The following is a 24,558-nucleotide window of genomic DNA, read 5'->3' as shown; positions in this document are numbered from 1 at the left end:
AACCATGTGGCACATTAGTCCCAGATAAATTTTGTGAGAAAATAAAATTTAATAGCTGTACTTCAAAAGCAGTTTAAACAAAGAGTAAATTCTGTTAAGAATAGCTTATATTTGTCTTGCAACAGTTTTAACTACAATAAAAATATATTTAGGATCTTTTGTTCAGATCGTAGTGTTCAGTGTGTCACACACACATAAGCACAGTCTGTCAGATGCGTCACAGAAGAAAAGTTGAGATCACTGATCTAAAGAGATAGGAATGAATAAGGTTGTGGAGTAGTGGTAAACTTCTGAGCTGGACTTCCACTGCTCTATAGAAACATAGAAACATAGAAGATGACGGCAGAAAAGAGCTACAGCCCATCAAGTCTGCCCACTCTGCTTACCCACCCCCTGTCTATACCCTAATGACCCAATTTCCTTATCTTGACCCTCGTAGGGATCCCACATGGGTATCCCATTTATTCTTAAAGTCTGGCACGCTGTCTGCCTCGATCACCTGCACTGGAAGCTTGTTCCAATGATCAACCACTCTCTCTGTGAAGAAATACTTTCTGGTGTCGCCATGAAATTTTCCGCCCATGAGTTTGAGCGGGTGCCCTCTTGTGGCCGAGGGTCCCTTGAGAAAGAAAATATCATCTTCCACTTCGACCCGTCCCATGAGGTACTTAAATGTTTCGATCATGTCTCCCCTCTCCCTACGTTCCTCGAGAGTGTAGAGCTGCAATTTGTTCAGTCTCTCTTCGTACGAGAGACTCTAACTCCCTATTTTACTAAAGCCAGCAGCGCGGGCTGGCACGGTAAATACTCTGATGCCCATAGGAATTGAATTGTGTTAGAGCATTTGTCATATGGCTGGCTGCGTGACTTTTAAAAAGGGGGCCTAAGGTAAGAATAACATATGCTGCTAAGAAAGCCTCTAGCATTTTGATCATGGGTGAACCATTCCAAGAGGTCTGATCTTCAATTAGAGCTGAATGCGTTTGTGATTTTTTTTTTTTTTTCAAGCTTCACTCATATTTAACTTAATAATAATAAAATTTTATTTATAACCTGCTATACCTTGACAGTTCAGAGCGGTTTACATCAAGAGGATCTGCCAGATGCAGATGAAGTACATACAGAAATATATCCTTCAGTGAACTAAAGTTTGTTAAACAAATTTATCATATAAAAAAGTCTTCACAGATCTTCTAAACATTTGGTAGGAGATTTAATTCAGAAATACAGTAAACCACTTATATTTTACTTTATAAGATAAAGTTTTGCCCAGAAATCTTTTTGAAATGCATCTTTTTAATGTTGGAAATGAGAATAAACTTAGCATTCCTTTTAGAAATGCACTGAAGTCCATAGGAATTGAACATAAAATAGCCTTACTGTCTAGTCCAGTATACTGTATAGTCTTCATGGTGACCAAGTCATTAGTACCTGGCAAAAATGGGAAGAATTCCCCAACACTATACTACGAAACAAGTATGACTTTATCAAAATTATACAAAACTGTATGCAACTGGCTCTAACATTTATGTAACTCGTAGCTACTCGCTTATCCTGCTAAGAAGCAGAAACTCAGATGTGATATCCCTTTTATTTTTTCAGCTTAGCTGAGAGAGAGAGAGAACAATTCTTCAGTCATACACAAACTGAAATTAAGACCAAAGGCAGGCAAAGCCCATTCACAGGGCTTTAGTACATTTGCCATGGGAGAATAGCTACTACTGCTTTGTAAAAGGGACCCTTAGAGAGACTCCCCCCCCCAAAAAAAAATTTTTGGTAAATCTAGTTCCAAGATCATAGCATCTGTGAAATGATACGACATGATGTACCTGTCAAGAGGTGATCAGGCTGTAGCTACCTATTCTTCTATTGTTTGATGGTACCAGCCAGATTTTATGGCTTTTGTTTTTAATAATAAGAAAACCTAGTAGGGTAGGTTGGAGCAACATAGAAGTTGCAGCCAGAGTTACTAACATGTGCTACCATGTTACCATAAGTGAATAAACAGTGGAGATGTCCAAAGAAAACAGGTGAACTGGTGTGTTTCATGACTGCTTTATTCACTCAATGACTTGACATGTACATGTTTTGGCCCAACTGGCCTGCATCAGGAGTCTTATCTTTAGTAGAAACACCGGTAAGATTTTTGACACACTTTGTATAATACGCATATATGAGCTTACCCAGCATCTGGTGGGAAAGCTCAAACAGAAATCTTCTCCCCTCATGTTCCTTCAGTGCTATATTTTTTTGTGGTTCCTCCCCTCTTCCATCCTGTACCAGCATAGTTTTGTATGTCTGTCTGAAATTTGTCTATGTATATTACTGTCATAAGAACAGCCTTACTGGGTCAGACCAATGGTCCATCAAGCCCAGTAGCCTGTTCTCACGGTGGCCAATCCAGGTCACTAATACCTGGCCAAAACCCAAGGTGTAGCAATATTCCATGCTACTGATACAGGGCAAGCAGTGGCTTCCCCTGTGTCTTTCTCAATAACAGACTATGGACTTTTCCTCCAGGAATTTGTCCAAACCTTTCTTAAAACCAGCTACGCTATCTGCTCTTACCACATCCTCTGGCAACGTGTTCCAGAGCTTAACTATTCTCTGAGTGAAAAAAAAAAAATTCCTCTAATTGGTTTTAAAAGTATTTCCCTATAACTTCGAGTGTCCCCTAGTCTTTGTAATTTTAGAATTGTAATCGCTTTGAAATATTTGACAATGCAAGAATATCAAATTTTAAATAAAACTTGAAACATCACCTGTTTTCTTTGGACATCTCCACTTATGGTAAGCACATGTTAATAACTTTGTCTGCAACTTCTATGTTGTTCTATGTGAGCTCTTTTCAGACCGGCACTGCCTCAGGATTTTTTTTTTTATGCAGAACAGTCTCCACTGGCTCTCTAAGCCTTGCCAGAATTGGAAATACTGATTTGGGGTTTGTGCAATTTCATAACATTTTCAGCGGCCCCTCGTATGCTTCAGTTTACATTTGTTTACCTTGTGTTTAATGCACCACTGCCAACCATGTAAGTCAGAGGTAGGGAACTCTGGTCCTCGAGAGCCGTAATCCAGTCAGGTTTTCAGGATTTCCCCAATGAATATGAATATGGGGCACCTTACGGGGCACTGCTGTGAACTTCACAAAAAAGGTGCCAGATAAACAACTCACTAGAACTCCCTTATAGGTTATGGTGATTGCCCCCAAACACCCCTAAAAGTCACTATACCCACCTGTCTGCAACCTCAAGAGCCCTTATGGCTACAGGTGGCACCTATAAGGCAGCAGAGTAGGGTTTGGGGAAAACACATGTTCCACCATAAATGTAGTGGTTAGAGTGGCTTATGGACCTGGGTCCTCTTCTCTATGGTTCACTAGCCGCCACCCTTCCCGGCTATTTAAGATACCTGTATGCAGCTCTACTAGGCTTTCCTATGCCAGGTGCTGATGTTCTGGAGGCAGGTATGTATGCAACAGGGTCAGTGAACATTGGGAGAGTGTGTGTGGGTCTTTACTTTGTCTCTGCAGTGGTTATCTGGCCACTTTGGATACCTTTTTGGCACTTATACCTGTTTTTACATCTTCTGGCTCACAACGTTTGAATTTTGTCCAGGATGTCTAGTAAAACATTTGATTATCCCTGCAGGATGACTAAGTCCAGGTTGGCCCCCATCCCACCCACATACTGCCCTAACCAGTCCTCCAGATACACCCCTTTCAGCTCTGGGCACACAGCGGCATTCAGAGGTATGTCCAGAAAGTTCATTTATCGGCACTTAGACGACCTGTCTTTTAGGTCATCCAAGTGCCGACTTGGGCAGGTTTTTAATCGTATTTAAGTTTTGATTATGAGCCCTTTATTGTATAGCAGTTTACTGCCATTTTACCATGCAAAGTTAAATTTATAGCAAGTTGTTGGCTAAATTTTTTTTATTGCATAGACCTGTGGTTTCCAAAGTTTTTAGTTCAAGGTACCCTTAGTGTGTGTGCAATTTTTTCACAAAGTCCCAATTTATGGTTATATAGATTTCTGGTAGCACTTTATAACAAATACAATCCAAAATAATATTGTGCAACCCTTATATTGTGCTTTTATATATCTATTTCCTTGGATTTTTTGGAAACTTGTGCAGTAAACTCTCATCTTTTTTTTAATAGAGAGAAACTGCAACTAAATTGTCATTGATCCATTTCATGCACCTTATTCTCTTGGTCACAGCAGCTTCATAAAAGCTGGCCTAAGTGACTTGCTTGCTGCTCCAACCATCAGGCTATTCCTTCTAAATAGATCTACCTGAAAATGTTTACAAATTTAAGGGTTAGATTTTATGCCAGGATTTGTTACTCATATGAATACAGAACTGGCTTAACCATTATGCAAACTAGGCAACTGCCAAGAATAGCAGCTTGGTGTGGGGGGGGGGGGGGGCTTGGTTTCAAAAACAACTGCAGTCATAGCAAAACAATACGTACTGACAGCAAGACAACTCAAACAGCCATCAGTCCATACTTTTATGTACCTACAGGCATGGCTGGATCAGGGCACTGGTAATTTAGGGCACCAAAATCCCAGTCTTGTCCACCTTCAAACTTCTAGAGAGATACAGTAGATGCCAGATTGGGATTTTGGCACTCTTTATCATCAGTGCCATGAGCCAGTGCCTCACCTGGTCCAGCAGGAGGGGGAGATACCAGATCATAGGTGGGGGTGGAGAGGAAGGAGAGATATACCAGATTGTAGGGGTGGGGATGGAAAGCCAATGTCTCTCTAGCCAGCCCTGCCCACAGGGAAGATGGATAATTTTCAAATAGCATATTTACTTGCCTGAATAGTCATTTACCTGGTATATGGGGCATTTAGAAGTTAATTAAATGTTTCACATTCAAGTTTTATGACTATGTATGAATTTTTATAGGATTGCTCTGGAATACTGGGATAAAGATTCAATTCAGTAATGAAAATCTCAGAGGGAGGAGCCTATAGGCATGAAATATAATTGAGGTGTGTGTGGGGGGAGCAAGGCTGAAAGTTTATCTAGCTCAGCCCTGCACAACATACGGCCCGCGGGCTGCATGTGGCCCAATATGGCTCTCACTGCGGCCTGTGCCAGGGTGCACTTGTGCTGTCCGTCCTGGTGTTTTAATTAAATCTTTGGGCAGCTGCCGCGTCAATGAGCAAGCCTGCCCTGGAGCACTTCCTTCTACTTCAGGGGCAGGCCTGCGCTGCGCAGTGGCTGTCTGAAGACTCCTGCTACCATCGCATATGATAGGACTCCTGACTTGCTGTCGTCGCATATGCTGGGACTCCTGCCTTCCTCGTCTTCTCTCCCCACCCTTGGACCAGCAGCGGCAGCTCAGTGTGCTTTTAACTTCGCCATACAGATGCTGCTAGCATTAGTTTATATGTGGTTCCTTCAGGCAGCCTCAGGGCATTTGCTAGGCTGGCCCGCTTCAATGATGCGAGGCAGGCCAGCCTAGCAAAGGCCCCGAGGCTACCTGATGAAATTGCATCTAAACTAATGCTAGCGGCAACCGTGTGGCAAAGTTAAAAGCACACAATGAGCTGCTGTCTAGTGAGAGGAGAGGTATTGCTGGACAGGGGAGGAGGAAAAGGGAAGGGAGGAGAGTTACTGCTGGCCTAGCATAAGGGGAGGGAAAGGAAAGGTGCTACACACTGGAGGGGAGGGTGAGATGGTGCAAGGGGAGAGAGCATGTTTGGTTGGGGGTGGGTGGGAATGGAGAAAAGGTACTGCTGGACAGGGGGGAGGGAAAGGGAAGGGAGAAGAGGTGCTTCTGGCCTGGCAAAAGGGGAGGGAAAGGAAAGGTGTTACACACTGGAGGGGAGGGTGAGATGGTGCAAGGGGAGAGAGCATGTTGGGTTGGGGGTGAGTGGGAAGAGGCAAGGACAGAGAGAGAAAATGTGCAGGAGAAAATGGAGAGGGTGAGATGGATGGGGTGGACAGAAAGGAGGGAAGGAGAAATATCACACTCAGAGGAAGGGGGAGAGGGCAGAGAGTGAAAAGTTGGACTCATGGAGGGGGGAGATAGAGAGAGATGTTGGTTAGGAGCGGGAAGGAGGACCGGAGGAGAGGAAAGAAGGAGGAAGAGAGAAAGGAATGTTGGACTGGTGGAAAGAAGGGAGAAATGTTAGACTGGTGGGGGGGGGGGGGGAGAGGATAGACGACTAAAGGAAGGGAGAGATACCAGACCAGGGAATGGAAGGGAAGGAGGGGAGTCTAGTAGCGCTATAGAAATAATAGTAGTGGTAGTAGAGAGAGATGCCAGATCATGGGAAGGAGAGGGGAAGATGCCAGACTGGGAAGGGAGGAAAGGAAGGAGAGAGATGTCAGACCACAGGGAGGAGGGAGGGAAGGAGAGAGATGGACTACTGAGGGGGGAAGGAGGAAAGGAGAGAGATGTCAGACCATGGAAATAGGGAGGGAAGGAGATTGAGAAGGGAAGGTAAGACATTGAAAAGTAGATTTTGAGAAGAAAGCAGAAAAATGGAAACATTGAATGTTAAGTTAATGCCAAAGATGGAAGGGCAGAAAGTGAAGGAGAGAAAAACATAGTTAAAAGCACAGAAAAATAAAGTCACCAGACAACAAAGGTAGGGAAAATGATTTTATTTTCAATATAGTGATTGAAATGTGTCAGTTTTGAGAATTTACATCTACTGTGTGTATTGGGTGTATATGAAAAATGAAAGGAAAAAAATGTATTACAATTAGTAAAGGGGACAGAATCTGGGGCAGAGCTTGGGTGGGTTTAGGGCGGAGCTTGGGAGGTCTGTGGTTGGGGGTACTTAGCTTGAAGTAGTTGAGAAACACTGCTGTAGGCAATCAGCCGGCACCAGTGCTCTCCTTCTCTCCTGCTGGCACCCCCTACTGGCGTCTCAGGGCCCATCTGGAAGGCCTCTGCACATGCAAGGATGTCGACATGATGATGTCACACATGCGTGTGATGTTATCAATGCAACGTCCGCACACTTCCAGGTGCCTTGAGCCAAGGCCACAACCTGCGGCCTTCACTACATTTTACAACTTCATTGCAGCCCCGGATCATATTTGAGTTGTGCAGGCCTGATTTAGCTAATACTTTTAAATGGCCTTGCAAATGAAATCCAAATAATAAGAGGCACTGGAGATGCCAAATTCAATCAGGTGGTCAGAGATCCTTTATTAGCAGTTTATATCAAGGATAAAAAACAAACAAAATGCCCAAAGGCGGAGTGCCGACTAGGATCCAAGTTTCAGCGAAAACATCGCCTTCCTCAGGGGACAATTTGGCACTTCATTTGGTTGCAGAGACACCAACACATCTACAATTGTCCCCTTAGGAAGGCGATGTTTTTGCCGAAACTCGGATCCTAATCTGGACTCCGCCTTCGGGCATTTTGTTTGTTTTTTATCCTTGATATAAACTGCTAATAAAGGATCTCTGACCACCTGGTTGAATTTGACATCTCCAGTGCCTCTTATTGTTTGGATTTTGTTTGCATGGAGGCTTGGTACCTTCTTTTTCCTTTCCCATATACACTTGCAAATGAAGACACCATGAATACGGAGGGAGAAGTGTAGTTACAATTCCTTAAACACGGACAACCAGAAACTGTAACCTATTTGCATACCCAAGGATCACCAGTTGTAAATACATGTCCTTTTTGGGTAGGTCTCATGTTCCAAGCAAGCAAACAACAATCTTGGTTAGGTAAGTTCATCAATGGAGCCAGGCTGACTTATGCGCCTCTCGGAAAAAAATTAAAACTGTACTATTTGACAGATTCATCTCCTAAACAGAAGCCACACTAAATTTATATTTTCCCTCTGTCTATCTCTTATATAACATGTTGTACTTTCACTATTTGCATTTTGTAATTCGCTGATTGTCCAGCTCTCTTCAGTTGTGAACCGCCTAGAAGTCATCTGACTATGGCGGTATAGAAGAATAAAGTTATTATTATTATTATATTATTATGTAAATGGTTATGGGTTTTTTTCTGACAGATCTGATTTTGTGTGCAGTATCCTATAGTATTTATCACCCACAGTAAAAATGTCTAATGGTAGCCACAGTAATAGCTAAAGCATTGCTTTAGCTCAGAGTTCAAAGCAGTGTGGAAAAAAGTTACTTCAGCTGCAGATATCTGAACTTTGTACTTTGCTGCAGAATTAGGCTTTTAGGCTGAGAGCAAGTAAATCAAGTTGTAAAATTACTATTCTTCAGAGACTAGGACAATATAAACACCTCAACTGTACGACCTGCCGTCTTATGATCTGTAAGGAGTACATTGTGTTCCTCCAGTCACAAATATGGTCAAGTCCTTTCTGACAAACCCATTCTTGGAAGTGTGCTTAAGTAGACACAGCAGCCAGGGAAAACGCTCTGCGTAAAAGCCCTCGAGAGAGGACGTGAACTTCGGTTCAGTTTTTAGATCACACCCACCGAGAGGAAACACTCCCCTGTCCCTCCTCTCCCTTGCTGAGCAGATCTAGCCTGTTCGGAAATCTGCGGCAGTGCTGGAATGTTCCACGGCTTTTCTCCATGTTGTGCTGAAGTGATCACGACATGGAGAGGTCGCGTGCCTCGGATTCCAGATCTGCTATGTAAGCTCACAGTTGAAAGTGGGCTTTCCGCGGCTTCAATGCTTCCTGGAAAGGGACCTGGTGACACGCCTCCTCCAGAGATACAGCGAGGAAAAAAAAAAAAAGAACTCACCCAGTGGTCGGGCAGCTTCATTGCAGGCAGCCTGTGCAAGCTTTGAAGATATTGGCCCGGGCTTCTGACGTAGAGTTGTCAGTGTGAGTGATCCTGGTTTCATTTTTCTGCCCTTCCGTCAAAACCTTTGGGCTTCTGTGCCAGTTATCAGCAGGTTCTTGATACAGAAATGGAGCGTGTTCTGCCCTCTATGTTTTATTAATCAGATGGGGTTTTTTGCAGGTTTTTGTTTGGCATAACACTTAAAAAAAAATTTATATTGTTATTATTATGCCATGTCGTCGCTGAGTGCTTCGTTTGTACAAATTAAATTTGACGACCTGCAGTTTTTTGAAAACTGTGGAGGAGGAAGTTTTGGAAGTGTCTACCGAGCGCAATGGAAGTCGCAGGATAAAGAAGTGGCCGTGAAAAAGCTGCTCAAAATAGAAAAGGAGGTAAGGCTCTTACTGTGACTTTCCTGAGGACTGCAAGGCTTAAAGAGGCTGAAAACGATTAGAACAGTACATGCTGAAATGTCAGAGTTGTTAAAAAGTGGATGAGCTCTTTGCTTTGCAACTGTTGTAATCCTTCGGCCTTTCTTAGAAGAGCGGCAGGATTTTAATTTATAAAATGGCGCAATAGTCGCGTCCTTTAGATTAATTGTTTCATGCTAGGACCTAGAACAGCTCTTTAACTGTAAAACTCGTGTTCAGCATGTCAATGCACAGTTTTATAGTGAAATCAGTGCGGTTTGGGCATGAATATATAAGCTGCTTTATCAATTATACTTACACAACCTTTCAATGTATTTAATGTATTAAGATATCTGTGCATATTTATTTTGGGATATCCAGAGAACCTAGGTGGTTGGAGGTTTCTCAAGAAAACTGGGGATCACTTGGTTAGGAACTTTTTTTTTAAAGTTTCCATTGAATAGATTCTTAGGAGCACCTTCCCACAAACAGAACAATAGGTGATATTTTTACACTAGTTTTTCTATAGGTAGAAATGAAGAACATCTATAGTGTTGTATTGCAGAAGCAAACCTTTTTAGAGAAGAGTAAATCAAGCAACCACCTTATTTTCAAAATGGGCAGCTCTTTTTGTTGTGGTTTGCACTTACAGTGGTGCAATTGTAAAACTTTATGCACTGGCCAAAAGGTCACATTTGCAAAAGAGAAAAAGAAAAGTCAGAAAATGTCCCATAGAATCTTTTTCCATTTGCCTGAATGAACTCAAATGGCCAGAACACAACTGGAAAATCCCTTACTAAAGGGATTGTATTGATAAAAAAACTAAACAATATTGACCATTTAGTGCCAATTTTAGAATTAATGCTAAATGGTGATTATGGTCTCTTGTCCACTGTACTTCAGATATATCAAGTTTCAAGTTTATTAGGATTTTATATACCGCCTATTGAGGTTATCTAAGCGGTTTTTACAATCAGGTACTCAAGCATTTTCCCTCTCTGTCCCGGTGGGCTCACAATCTATCTAACGTACCTGGGGTTATGGAGGATTAAGTGACTTGCCCAGGGTCACAAGGAGCAGCGCGGGGTTTGAACCCACAATCCCAGGGTGCTGAGGCTGTAGATCCAACCACTGCGCCACACTCCTCCTCCTATATCTACATTGTCCTAGGATTCTCAGATTTATTGTTATATGTTTGTTATGATTTATTGTGCTATATTGCTACTCTTTAATTATATTTTATCATTTTTTCAAAAATCTCAATAAAGGTACTAAGACTTTAAAAAAGGGAACAAGAACAGTAATTTTAAAAAGCTGCTTTCACACATAGAGCTTGTTTAATGTGCAGAAACAGACTTTTTATAAAGTGCATGGGTGTATATATACACATAAAGGGCTCCTTTTATCAAGCCGCGCTAGCGGGGTCAGCGCGTCGGACATTTCATCACGCGCTAACCCCCGCGGCAAGCCAAAAAACTAACGCCTCGTCAATGGAGGCGTTAGCGACTAGCGCGGCATGCGGTTTAACGCGCGGTATTACGCGCGTTGAACCCCTACCGCAGCTTGATAAAAGGAGCCCAAAGAGTAATTGCACTGCAAGGGGATGATTTATTTTATAAAATATGCATGTCCTGTGCAGAATACGTATATACATTTGTACCTCCTTAAAAGCAGGTGTTAATTTGTGCGAGAGCATATTGCATTACTGGGAGGTCATTGGCTGACTCTGAGGGCTCCTTTTACTAAGGTGCGCTAGGGCTTTAACACGCGGAATAGCGCGTGCTACATTGCCTCTCGCGCTAGACCTTAACCCCAGCATTGAGCTGGCATTAGTTCTAGAAGCGTAGCGTGCGGTAATTTCCTGCGTGCGCTAAAAATGCTAGCGCACCTTAGTAAAAGGAACCCTGAGCCTAGCCACTTCTGTTGCCTTTTATAAACTAGGAACCTTAATGGACTTTCCACAAAAGCTTCCTGTAATAAAATTAGCCCCAAAATGTTTAAACACAGATTCCATAAATGCTGCCTAAAATTGATGACCGCACACAAAATTCCACACCATTTCCATGCATAACTTAATCGGTCTATTGGCAATCAGTTGGTGCTACAGATCTATTAATTGGCTTTAACAAGTGCTGATTGGAACCAATTAATAGCACCTAAAACATAGGCATGAGGAATGCATCCTAGAATAACGCATGCCAATCTTAAGTTAGACACTGTTTATAGAATCATGATAGCAGTGCCTAGAGTGGAACTAAGTGCCAATAGGCATCTGAACCTTATTTATGCCAGGGATTTCTTGGCCTAAATACCAGCGCCTGAGTCTGCTTTAGGTACCTATACATAAAACATGCCCATGATCCTCCCCTATCCATGCTCACGTTTTGGTAGGCGTCTACCAATCAATTTTAATTTTAGCCAGTAATGAGGTGTTAATTGCTTGTTATTGGCATTGATTAAGCTTTGTAAATAAGTTAGGCACCTAGATCAGCTAGGCTTCTTTTATAGAATCTAGGCCTGTGTCTAACTTTTAGGGTGCGCAGCTCCAAAGTGGGCATGGCCATGGAAGGATCAGGGGCATGATTGGGTTAGGCAAACAGTTTTACTCAGCAGCACAGTAAACTCCATACCACAGCTGGAGGGCACCCAGAAATGCATGGACATCAACGTGATGATGTCAAGCACATGTGTGATGTCATCATGTCGACGTCTGTGCATGCGTGAAGGCCTTCCAGATGGGGCCCTGAGCTGCCAGTGGGGGGTGCCGGAGTAGGAGAGGCACAGAAGAGTGATGCCGGTGAAAAGTATGGGTACCGGCTAATTGCCTACAGGACTTTCCTCATGCCACGAGAGGCACGTCCTATAGACAGTCAGCCGGCGCCAGCACTTCTCCTCCTTGCCAGCATCTTGTGGCACACCCAGAATTTCACCGTGGCACAGTTTGCAATACACTGGGTTAGGTGCATTATTATATAATACTTGCTTTTCCGAATGAAACAACCAGGTTATAGGCACCAGCATTTTCACTAGCCTGTGGTTGGCTAACTTTAAGATTCAATAATGGCAGCTCTGTGTGGTGCTGCCTTTATAGAATTAGCGCTGTGGGATTATAATTAGGCGTCATATACTGATTCTGGCCCTTAATGTCTTGCTGTGGATTATTCTGATCCTCAGGGGCAAGTGCTATGCTTTGCCACATGGGAGACTTCATTCCCAGACCAGTCTTCTGTCTCTAAAGTCAGCCAGGGCCAGAGGCATTGTTCACACAGCCCCTGGGAGGAGAGTGTATGTTTCTGCAACACCTATTGACTGGTGTATTGATACATGGCATACCAGAGTCTGGTGCAAATATGCCTGCAATGATTGGGTTAGGTGGGGAGGGGTTATTAAAAAAAAAAAAAAAAAAATAGAAGAAAAAGTTGAGTAGTTCAATGAAGGCCTAATATGCTGGGACCCAATAGATGCCTGTTCTGTTGACCTCGAAGCCCAAAGAACAAGAAAAAATGTTGGACAAAATATGTTTGTTTATTTGCTTATTTAAAAGATTTGCTATTCCGCTTATCCATAGGTCATAGCGATATACACACTAAAAATATTTTAAAAGTAGGATTGTGAATGATTAATGACACATTTGTTTTTTTTAGATATTGATGTTTTATTTTTTAATTATAAAGTTGGGATATTTCTAGATGTTTCTTGGGGCACTCGGAAGCACAAATGGCAAATTCTTTTTACTGCAACTTGGAGTTTTGCAACTGGGTGGGGTTGGGGAGTTCTTTTTTGCAATTCCTTGTGTGGTTAAATTGTTTAAGTACGGTATGTTTTCTTTGTCTGAATTTATTGCTGGCAAAAGGCCCGTGAACTTCCCTATTTAGACCAGTAATTGCTGCATATTTTGAATGTATAGTACCATATTTTTAATTTCATGTGGGTGGAGTAGTTTTTTCAGTCTTTTTCCTTGATCCATATACTGTAGATAGACTATATAACTTGTCTTTATTTCTTATTCTTTACTTTTTGTATTTCCTATTGGATTACCTCTGTTCAAACATTTACTTGTGGGAAAAATGGCCTTAGTGCATGTGGAAGAACATGTACAAGGGTGCTCTAAGGCCACTTTTTTGTTACAGCTTAGTAAAATATCCCTTTGGTTCATTTTTTCTCTGGGCTGTTTAATCTTTTTATTTTTTCTATTGACCATAGCTGAACTGAAATTAAATAAGAAAGAAAGAATTTTTTAGAATATTTTGCCCAACTTTCAGATTACAGTGCAATTCATATTATGTAACTGATGAAGCTTAAGTAGTCTGGAATTTGGCAAATAAAATTTACCCCTCCTTTTACAAAACCGCACTACTTTTTTTTAAAAAAAGGAGGGGGTTAACGCTAAGAAATACAGGGTAATGCATTTAGGCTGCAAAAATCCAAGAGAACAGTATAGTTTAGGGGATGAAGAACTTTTGTGCATGAAAGAGGAGCAGGACTTGGATGATCTTAAGGTGGCCAAACAGGTAGAAATGACAATGGCGAAAACTAGGATGCTTGGATGCATAAGGAAAGGAATGGCCAGTAAGAAAAAGGAGGTAATGATGTCCTTGTATAAGACTCTGGGGAAGACCTCATCTCTAATATTGTGTACAATTCTGGAAACCACATCATCAAAATGCTATAAACAGGATGGATTAGGTCCAGAGGACAGCTACTAAAATGGTTAATGGTCTTTGTCATAAGATGCATGAGGAACAGTGGCATGTGGTCTGGTCCTTCAGGGGATTCACCCCAACCCCTAAAGGCCCTGAGGGCACTGCTCTGAATTTGATTGGTGGAACAGGCAACAGGTAGATGCTGCTCAGCCAATCAAATTCAGATCAGTACTATCAGGGCCTTCAGGGGTTTTGGAGGTGGTTTTTTTTTTGTTTGTTTACTTTTGCTTGATGCAGTTTGAGTGGTTGAGCAGGCTGCCTACTCAACAAATCAAACTGCAAAAAGTAAACAAACAATAAAGCAGAGCTGTAGAGCTGGGGAGTCACTGAATCCTATGAAAGCCCTCACCACACACACCAAATGAGGAAAGACTTAAAGATCTCAATGTGCATATGTTGGAGAAAAGGCGAGATAGGGGCGATATAATAGAGACATTTAAATACAAGTGTGGTATAAATGTGCATGAGGAGAGCCTCTTTCAATTGAAAGGAAGCTGTGGAGTAAGGGGGCATAGGATGAAGGTGAAAGGGGATAGACTAAGAAATAACCTCAGAAAGGTTCATAGTCAAAAGTGCGCGACGACAAAGGCGCGCAGACAACTGAGCGCAAGGCGGAAGTGCGCCGAAGAAAAACAGTATTTTAAGGGGAACCCCCCCCCCACTTTACTTAATGGAGATCGCGCTGGCTTTGTGGGGGGGGGGGGTTTGGGGGGTTGTAACACCCCTCATTTACTGGAAACGTTTTAGGGAAAAAGTGAAGTTTTCAGTATAATGTGGGGGGTTACAACCCCCCCACAACGCCGGCGCAATCTCTGTTAAGTAAAGTGGGGGGTTCCCCACCAACACCCCCCGTCGGAGCCCTTTAAAATACTGTTTTTCTTCGGCACGCTTCCGCCTTGCGCTCAGTTGTCTGAGCTGGGTTGTCGGCGCGCCTTTGTCGTCGCACGCTTTTGACCTGTCACCCCTCAGAAAATACTTTTTCATAGAGTGGCTTCCTGGTGGAGGTGATGGAGATGAAAAAGTATCTGAATTCAAGAAAGTTTAGGATAAGTACATTGGATCTGTAAGGGAGAAGAAAGGATAGTAGATGGCATGGATAGGCAGACTAGATGAGTCATATGGTCTTTACAGTTATTTATTTGTTCAATTATTTAGCCCATCCTCTCAAAGGAGCCCAGAACAGGTTACAAAGTACATCCACAATATAATTGAGACAGGACAGAGATGACATAATTTACATAATTCACAATATAGATAAGACAATAAAACATATACACTAAGTAGCATCTGGTGAGATTAGGTAGTGTAGGTGCGTTGACTCTGAATGGCATTTCTGGATGCATGTCCTTAAGGCGCTGGGTTTGTAAAGTGGAAGGTTTTCACAGCCTTCCTGAAGCTCCAAAGTCCATCTAGTGTTCTAACAGATGGGGGGATGTAATAAGCAGGAGCACGCTACAGGTTTCAAAGAAGGTTTGGATAGGTACCTAGAAGACAGAGGGATTGAGGGGTACAGATAGGAGTAGAGGTAGGTTATAGGGATAAGATTAGAGGATTAGAGGCAGTTACAAAATTAGTCAGGGACACTGTTCAGGCAATTAGGCCTGATGGGCCGCGGCGGGAGCGGACCGCTGGGCAAGATGGACCTCTGGTCTGCCTCAGCAGAGGCAACTTCTTATGTTCTTATGGTGTGCCATGGTCTGGGTATGAAATGTGAGTAGGAGTGTTTGCGGGCTGTTTCAGTTTTGAGGTAATGGCTGTGAGGTATGGTTAGTCGTTTTCTCCTTGGGACCTCGGTAGTCACTTTCGGAAGTAGATTTGTAGTTTAGTTTTCATGTAGTGCGGAATCGTTTCATGGAAGGTTTTGAAAGCGAGGACCAGGGCTTGAAGGCGCAGCGCTTTTGAATGGGCAGACAGTGCATGGAAGTTAATGTGGGGGTAACGTGATTGCAGATGCCTAGGTTTTTCAGGAGGCGGATTGCAGCATTTTGTATCCTTTGGAGGTGGGAGAGAGTTTTGGTAGGCAGGCCCACTAGTAGTGTGTTGCAATAGTTTATGTGGGATAGTGTAAAAGCATACAGTAGTTGGGCAAATTCGGGTTCTGAGAATTATGAACATATGGTTTTTAACTGGTGGAGGTAGTAGAAGGAGGATGATACTAGTTTGGATATGTGATCTGTCATTGATAAGTTTGAGTCAGTTACTCCAAGGCTGCAGATGTTATCCATGGGTGTAAGGGAGTTTGTGCCTCAGGAAAAGGACGGACAGGGGTATACGCAATGATCTTTGTGGATCCAGAGAAGTTTTGTCTTCGACTCATTGAACTGTAACTTGTTCTCGGTCATCCAGGTCTTTATTTCAGTTAAACAAGACTGGAGGTTATAGATTTGTGTGTTGGCCTAGTGTTGGTCTAGTAGGAGGTAGAATTGTGGGCCATCTGCAAAAGAGTGGATTCTGATTCAGTGTTTTTCTGCTATGTCCAGTATTGGTTTGACATAGAGGTTGAAGAGGAGAGGTGATAGTGAGGCTCCCTGAAGCACTCCATAGTGGAGTGGTTTGAGTTCAGATAAGGATTTTCCTAGTAGAACTCTCTGCGTTCTGTCGTTCAGGAATGAATAGAACCATCGAAGTGCGTTGTCACAGATTCCAATGGACTTTAGCCTGGACAAGAGGAAAGAGTGGTCAATGGTGTCGAAGGCAGCACTGAGGTCTAATAGTACCAGCAATGCATCATTTCCATCTTCTAGGATTTTCCAGCAGTCATCTGAGATGTCCAAAAGCACTGTTTCTGTGCTGTGGTGTTCCCTGAAGCTTGATTCGAAGTTGGAGAGGGTGACGTTTGCCTCCATTTGCCTTAATTTTGCTATGTTTCTATGTATAACAGAATTGAGCAACTTCTGGAAGGAAGAGATGGTTGCAAACTCTGAAGCAGATAGAAGAATATTATTTCTGTACAAGGTTGTTTACAAAGTGTGAAACCTCATCCATTACAATATTGGGTGACCTGTTTTCAAGCGGGATTTGTGTACTGTGTAAAGAAGTGAGTGGTACAGAGGTAGGTTTCCTTTGGAGAACTCTCTCACTGATGTTATTAGACACTTTTATCGTGTTTCCTCCAAAATAAGACAGTGTCTTATATTAATTTTGGGCCCCAAAAAACACACTAGGTCTTATTTTCGGGGTAGGGTTAATTTTTTTTCATGTACATGATCATCTCTCCCTTCCTCTCCTTCACCCCAATTCTTCCTCTTTCCTTTCTTTCCCCCACATGTGCAGCATCTTTCCTCCCCTCTCACCCATCCCCTTGTGCCTTCCTTCTGTAGCATCTTTCTATCCCTCCCTCCCAATACCCCATGCAGCAGAACCCTTGAGCACCCCCTCCCCCCACACCACACAGCCGAACCCCCGCTGACCCTCCATCCTTCCCTCCCATCCAAACCCTGTTGACTGCGAACCATACCTCCCTCCAGAGCAGCATTGAGCCGGCATCACACTAAACAGGCTGCTTTGCGGCTTTCTCCTGCCAGGTCCTTCCATGTGCTGCTTTACTGATGACATCATAAGTGATGCGGCAGAGGAAATTCCCTGACGAGAAGGCCGCAAAGCAGCCTGTTTAGAGTGATGCCGGCCTGACGCTGCTCTGGAGGGAGGTATGGCTCGTGGTCAGCAGGGTTCGGATGAGAGGGAAGGATGGAGGGTCAGCAGGGGGTTCAGCTGTGTGGGAGTTTGGGGGGGGGGCAAATCCAAGGACTAATGCTTATTTTTGGGGTAGGGCTAATATTAAGACCTACCCCAAAAATCATGCTAGGACTTTTTTTCAGGGTAGGTCTTATTTTCATGGAAACACGGTAGGTGAAATTTACCTGCTGAGTCAGAGGGTTAAGACTTAGATAGGGAGGCCTTGAGTCAAGAAGCTCCCAAAGGGAGTGGCTCTAAGTAAGGACCTCCCAGCCTATGCAGAGAGTAGGCTTAGAGTACCTGAGGAAAATGCCAGGGAAGAAGAGTAGCATGAGCCTAAGTGTTCCCATAGGTGGGAAACTCTGTGTACAAATCAGCCTCCAGGAGTTAATTATACATCTAAGGAAGACTACCAAGGTAGGAGATATGCTTGAAGTATCTGATTTGTTGAATGGCCAGTTAGGGCCTGAGATGGTGTTAGTGGTCACTGTGTGGGCCTGGCTAGGATCCAACCATGTTACGAGTATTTTCTGTGACTATTTTCTAATTAAAAGGCATAAGCCTGTGAAGTAACAGAGCTGATTACTGTCTCTTTATGCACATGAATAAAGAGTTTTGACTTTTACATGCAACCTGTGTGTGTGCGTCATATTTTTATGAGGTCCTGCTAGGCACACTGCCACATAAAGTTTCTACTGAGGTATGGCAGGATTATTCGTTGCAATTCAGTAAACTGCTCACTGCAAGTGTCTGTCATGACTATTTAATTGTATACATATTAAGAAAGGTTAATAGAAAGCCTAAATCCAGAAAAAGACTGTCATTTGGTTCTAGATCAGTGTATCGCAAACTGTGTGTCATGGCACACTAGTGTACCGCAGCAGATTCTAGGTGTGCTGTGAGACACCAGAAAGGAGAGGCGCCGGTGTCGGCTGACTGCTTACAAGACATGCCTCTCGTGGCAAGAGGCACGTCCTGTAGGTTGTCAGCTGGCACAGACTCTCTTCCTCGCCGGCGTCTCTTCTCCTCCAGGATCCCCCACTGGCGGAGTGACAGATTCAGGGTCACAGCCGGAGGCCCTCCACGCATGCGCAGACATCGTGATGACATCAAGCATGCGTGTGACATCGCGTCAACGTTCATGCACTTCAGGATGCCTTCCGGTCACGGCACCGGGTTTAGTGTGCCGTGGTGCCGAAAAGTTTGTGGGACACTATTCTAGATCTTGGCTAGAAGTGCAAAAACTGTAAATGATTCACATGAGTAAGAGCACAAAACTGAGCAGTAGATGATTAACTGAATTTTATATTGGTATGATAGAACTAAAAATAGAAAGAGGTAAATATAGTAAACACTTATTTTATATAAGGTTACCATATGGCTCCAGAAAAAGGAGGATGGATTGGGCATCCGGGTTTTACTTCTACTGAAAGCAATGGAGTAAAACCCGGATTTCTCAATCCGTCCTCCTTTTTCTGGAGCCATATGGTAACCCTATAGATCAGTGTCTCTCAAAATTTCTCGAGCCAGGGCACATTAAAAATAGTAGCTACAGCTTGAGGTATCCAGAAGTGCACAGATGTTGCCATGACATCATCACATCGATGTCTGCGCATGTGCAGAGGCCCTCCAGATGGGCCCTGAGACACAAGTAGGGGGTACCAACAGGGACAAGGGCCGGAGAGAAGGCGAGGCACTGGTGCAAGCTGATTGCCTACAGCAGTGTTTCTCAACTACTTCAATCTAAGTACCCCTAAATCAAACAAATATCAACTGAGTACCCCAACCACAGACCTCCCTAGGCCCACCCAAGCTCTGCCCCAGATCCCATCCCCTTTACTAATTGTAATGCAATTTTTTTCCATTCATTTTTCATATACACATAATATACACAGCAGATATAAATTCTCAAAACGGACACATTTCAATCACTATATTGCAAATAAAATCATTTTACCTACCGGTGATCCTCTGCAGGCTGCTGGAATTATCTTTAAAAGTGAGAACAGGAGGCCAGGGGGGAAGCCGGAGGACGCTAGAGAGAAGGGGGAAACATGCAGGCCTTCGGTGAATCGGGCAGTGCTGGCGCTGTACCGCATAGGGAAGTCATCTGGCAGGCGCCTCTTCCTCCTCAGTGTGCCATGGCATACTTGGAATTTCAGGAGGCACACAGTTTGAGATACACTGCTATAGATCTTGAGAATATTTGGTATTTGGTTTAAAGAACATGTCCTTTAAAGTGGTGTATGTGATGTAATAGGAAGTGATTGGACCGGAGGAACTTGCACTATTGTGGATGAAACTAATAGGACCTGATTCTATAAACTGCACCTAATGCCTAGGTGCCATTTGTCACGATTGTCAATCAACTGCTAGGTGTCTTTTATAGAATCGCACCTCATGGCACCTAACTCAATTTAGGCGCCAGTATATTAAAATATTTTGAAGAAGCATCATTTTGTCTGCTAGTTCAGTCTTCCAGCTTAAGTATGCTCGGCTATTGCAATATTATTTGTTTGGGTATATGTAAGAAAACACTGAAAAGGCTTTGAGTTTTTCAAAATTCAGCAGTTCGGCTGATTTTTGGTTTGAAAAAATGGGAACATATTATTCCCTATTATCAAAAACTACATTGGTTACCAATGGAGGCAAGAGTTTTGTTTAAATTTTCCCATATCTGTTTTAAATCAATATTTGGTATGGCTCCTGAGTACCTGGTCTTTCATTTTTTTCTAGACCATTTTAACAGGCCTACACACAGAAACCATAGATTGAGAGGGGACATAATCGAAACATTCAAGGTACTGAAGGGGATAGACTTAGTAGATAAGGACAGGTTGTTCACCCTCTCCAAGGTAGGGCGAACGAGAGGGCACTCTCTAAAGTTGAAAGGGGATAGATTCCGTACAAACGTACGGAAGTTCTTCTTCACCCAGAGAGTGGTAGAAAGCTGGAACGCTCTTCCGGAGGCTGTTATAGGGGAAAACACCCTCCAGGGATTCAAGACAAAGTTAGACAAGTTCCTGCTGAACAAGAACATGCGCTGTTAGGGCTAGTCTCGGTTAGGGTGCTAGTCTTTGACTAGAAGGCCGCCGCGTGAATGGACTGACCCAGCAGCGGCAATTCTTATGTTCTTATGCTTACCCAACACTAAATGCTTGTAGCTTTAAAAGATTTCTGGATAGAACTATTGCATTTCGGGCAGGCAAGTTGAATGACTGGTTGGGTAATATTCTTATGCGTGCTCTACCTTATTTTACTTTTAGAAAATTAGTAAAAACACAGTTTGATCAATTTGTAACCTTTTATCTTGTATATACTTCTGGTGATTTCTATTGTATTTTTTTCACTGATTGTCCAGTACGTCTCATTGTAAACTGCCTCGAACTATTATGGCTTTGGCGGTATACAAGAATAAATTATTATTATTATTATTATATTAGGCCAGGGTTTTCCTGGCCTGTTTTACTTAATCATTTAAAAAAGTTTTGTGTGCTTTAAGTTCAAATCTGTTTTTAATGTGAAGAAAAGACAAAATATAATCAACATAGTCCATAACAAATGATATTCAACAGTTCACAACTTTTCAAATAGTAGGCAACTCGTCACATCCTGCCCAAAACTAGGAAACCCCCCTAGTATTTTCAATTACCATGCCTATTAAGCCAATTAAATATTTTTGAGTTCCATCTGGAACTCAGCTAGGCGCTGCCTAGAATCAGGACCATATTGTCTCATTTGGAGCTTGTATTGCTTGAGTTGAGGAAGCTGCTGAACTGAAAACGTAGAAAAAATAAAATAAAACCTGAGAATTGTTTTATTTTAACTAGTGTACTTAGAGAGGTTCTTATAGTCCAGCCATCATCAAATTTCATAACTGTCTCTACAAGCTGTTCCGGAGGGTTTTATTTTTAGGATTGTCTAGTCATTGAGAGGGTGCTTAGCTTCAGTAAAATATCATTGTACATTCTATTGAGTTGGAACAGTCTGGCATGGATGAAAAGGAAAGTACCGTTGTACCTTACTTAATAACTTTCCTTCCCTGTGTCTGTCCGAGGAATCTGGCAAAGAGAGAAAGGAAGTGAATGTCATAGTTTGCGTGATTGGGAAGAAAAAAAAAAAAGAAGGTGTGGATATATTAGTATAAATGATAGAAACTAGGCACCAAGAGATCCAAAAGAATGGCTATGAAGACATCCATATGTAGTAGATGGATCAGGAATTTTATGTTTCTCCCTTCTGAAGGGAGGGTATATTCCCACTGGTCTGGCAAGACTTGAAGTCATCAACAGTTATTAGGTAGAAGTATACTTTTTCATCGCCTGCTTGTAGAATCGTTGCCTCGGAGTGCTTCCAAATTATTTTTTCCTTACTCATGTTGCACTGTAATCAGGCAAATGAGGATGATAACCATTATTTATTTTTAGATTAAAACCTCCAATCCATGTGCTAAATAGATCGCATAGGGTGAGCGGAGACAATTATTCCTTTTCAAAGTCTGACTATGGGCTCCTTTCACTAAGGTGTGCTAGCGTTTTTAGTGCACGCACAAGATTAGCATGTGCTAGCCGAAAAAATTACCACCTGCTTAAAAGAAGGCGGTAGCGGCTAGCACGCTCTAAAACCGCTAGTACGCCTTTGCAAAAGGAGCCCTATATTTTATCAAATTTCCCATGTGGTTCTTGAAAATATGAGCGTATCCTAACAGTGTATACAGTATGTACTAAAAGTGCCATGAGCTTTAAGTAAATACCAATAATTAGCAGATGAATAATATATTTGATTCTTTTTTTATTTGTCTAGAACATAAGTATACTGTATATTACAGAGTACTATCACTATGGGCCACAGTTATGTATAGTACTCTTGGATGGATATGTTACATAACCATCTTCATTTTTTTATTCATATAAACTTTTCCTCCAAGGTGTGCAAGTTCACTTTCTGCAGTCACTCCATGTGCTTTTCTTTCAGTGGTGGTGATACATAAGACGTCTCTGCTGTGTGTGCCAGGATGATTACTTCACAGTGTCATATTTTGGTCAAACCGCATCATTGCCCAGCTATTTACCTCTGTTAATCCCATGAGTCAGCTGATGACCCCAAACCATCTGTGCATACTGGCCAAAGTTTGAGTTTAAGCAGCTTTAGACATGCACAATTATAGTGTGATGTATAGTGGCACATTTCTTTCCTCCAGCATGTAGGACATGATGGAGAAACTCATGGTAGAGTGTGTTTCAGTTGTCTGGTATCAGCTGTGTTGTAAGAGGAAGGAGTGGATGGGGTGATCAGGGATCGGGGAGAATCAAAGCGAGAGAGAGAGGTGGTGTAGGGGCTACTTCCATATAGCTAGATATATAGAGCATGTGTCTGTGTGTTTGTGATTAAGTATCATGGTATGACCCCTGCTTAGCAGAGTGGAATGATGAATTCATTTGTATTAGATAAAGTGATGCTATAGACAGGATGAGAGGGGTGTAAGATAGTGTTAGAGCGTCTGCACTTTAGGCCCTTACTCAGCATTGGCATGGAAAATAAACATGTTTTCTCTTGTCCCTGCAGACATGCGAGTGTCTTTATAATTCAGGGCCTGGGCAGGATGACACTATATACAGGAAAAGAAATGTGGGGAGGGGGTTTGCAGTGTCATTCTGGAAATGTATCTGGTTTAAACAAAGGTTTGCACAAGTTCCTGGAGGAAGAGTCCAAAAACTGCTGTTGAGACAGACATGGGAGAAGCCACTGGTTTCCCTGGATCAGTGGCATGGAATGCTGCTACTATTTGGGTTTTTGCAGGTACTTGTGACTTTGATTAGCCTTCATGAAGACAGGATACTTGTCTAGATAGACCATTGGTCTGATCCAGTAAAGCTATACTTATGTTCTTATTTGTGTTAACTAGTGTGACAAGTATATTTCTATCTATAGGAAGAATGTAGCAATGTGTTTGTTGTGAGAGGGTATCTGGGAGGGTGAGCTGTGTAGTTTGGGGGTTTTGAGGTATGTTGGGCTGGAAGGAGACATCTGCGCGATAGGATGGGGCAGAGAATATGTGTAGGGTTGAGGGAAGTTGAAGGGGCAAAGTGTGTGGAGGATAGAGGGTGAAGGGGGGAGGCTGTGTGTGTGTTTTTCCCTCTCCCTCTTGCACTCTTTCCTCTCCCCTTCCTTCTCTCTTACTCTCCTGTCTCATTGCTTTATTCTCTTTCTCCCTTGCACTTTCCATGTCCCACTTCCTTCCTACCCTTTCATTCATGATACTTTTCACAGTCCCAAGTTGGCTCTCCTCTGTCTTATGCAGTGGACATGGCCTTCTCACTCCTGCACCTCTTATGGCGGAGCTTGGGCTTCTTTCTTTCCAGACTGGCTTTCCTCTTATTTTTTGGTGCTGTGGTTAAGGCTTCTTATACTATGCTGCTCTATTTTTTTTTTCCCACTCTATACACACCTGTCCTTTTGTACTTGTACAAACATAGAAACATGATGGAAGATAAAGGCCAAATGGTCCATCTAGTCTGCCCATCCGCAGTAACCATTATATCTTTCTCTCTCTCTGAGAGATCCTATGTGCCTATCTCATGCCTTCTTGAATTCTGGGAGACTGTTCCAACGCATCTACCATCCTTTCTGTAAAAAAGTATTTTCTTAGATTACTCTGGAGTCTATCACCTCTTAACTTCACTCTATGCCCACTCATTCCAGAGCTTCCTTTCACCTGAAAGAGACTCAACTCATGTTCATTTATGCCACGTAGGTATTTAAACATCTCTATCTTATCTCCCCTCTCCTGCCTTTCCTTTAAGTATGCATATTGAGATCTTTAAGTCTGTCCTTATACGCCTTATGATGAAGACCACGCAGATGAATGGATTGACAGACCTGACTCTTCATAAGCACTCAGCTTTTGTGTAAAATACACCTTAACATCAAAAAGGAAAGTGTATTTTTAAAATTATTAAATCCAATTTTTGTATTTTCATTTTTATTGAAATTATTTTTCATAATC

At 42.6% G+C, this 24,558-nt stretch overlaps 1 protein-coding gene across 5 annotated transcripts in view; it reads left to right on the top strand.

Annotated features, from left to right (window-relative positions):
- Window positions 1–8,445: 8,445 nt before the first annotated feature.
- The window catches only part of MAP3K20 (mitogen-activated protein kinase kinase kinase 20), a 252,134-nt gene continuing 236,021 nt past the window's right edge, over window positions 8,446–24,558 (top strand). The window contains exon 1 of one of the 5 annotated variants that reach the window (XM_033945057.1): window positions 8,446–8,805. Coding sequence is in view for 4 of the 5 variants with exons in the window: in XM_033945056.1 (XP_033800947.1) it covers window positions 8,998–9,156 (159 nt within the window). In the remaining variant the exon portion in view is untranslated. Of the gene's footprint in view, window positions 9,157–24,558 lie in introns of all 5 variants that reach the window. The other 4 variants (XM_033945056.1, XM_033945058.1, XM_033945059.1 and 1 more) reach the window with 4 other exon arrangements.

Source organism: Geotrypetes seraphini, chromosome 5 (assembly GCF_902459505.1).
Source record: "Geotrypetes seraphini chromosome 5, aGeoSer1.1, whole genome shotgun sequence".
NCBI lineage: Eukaryota > Metazoa > Chordata > Amphibia > Gymnophiona > Dermophiidae > Geotrypetes > Geotrypetes seraphini.
The sequence above is the reverse complement of the archived record's forward strand: the minus strand, read 5'-3'. Positions and strand labels throughout refer to the sequence as shown.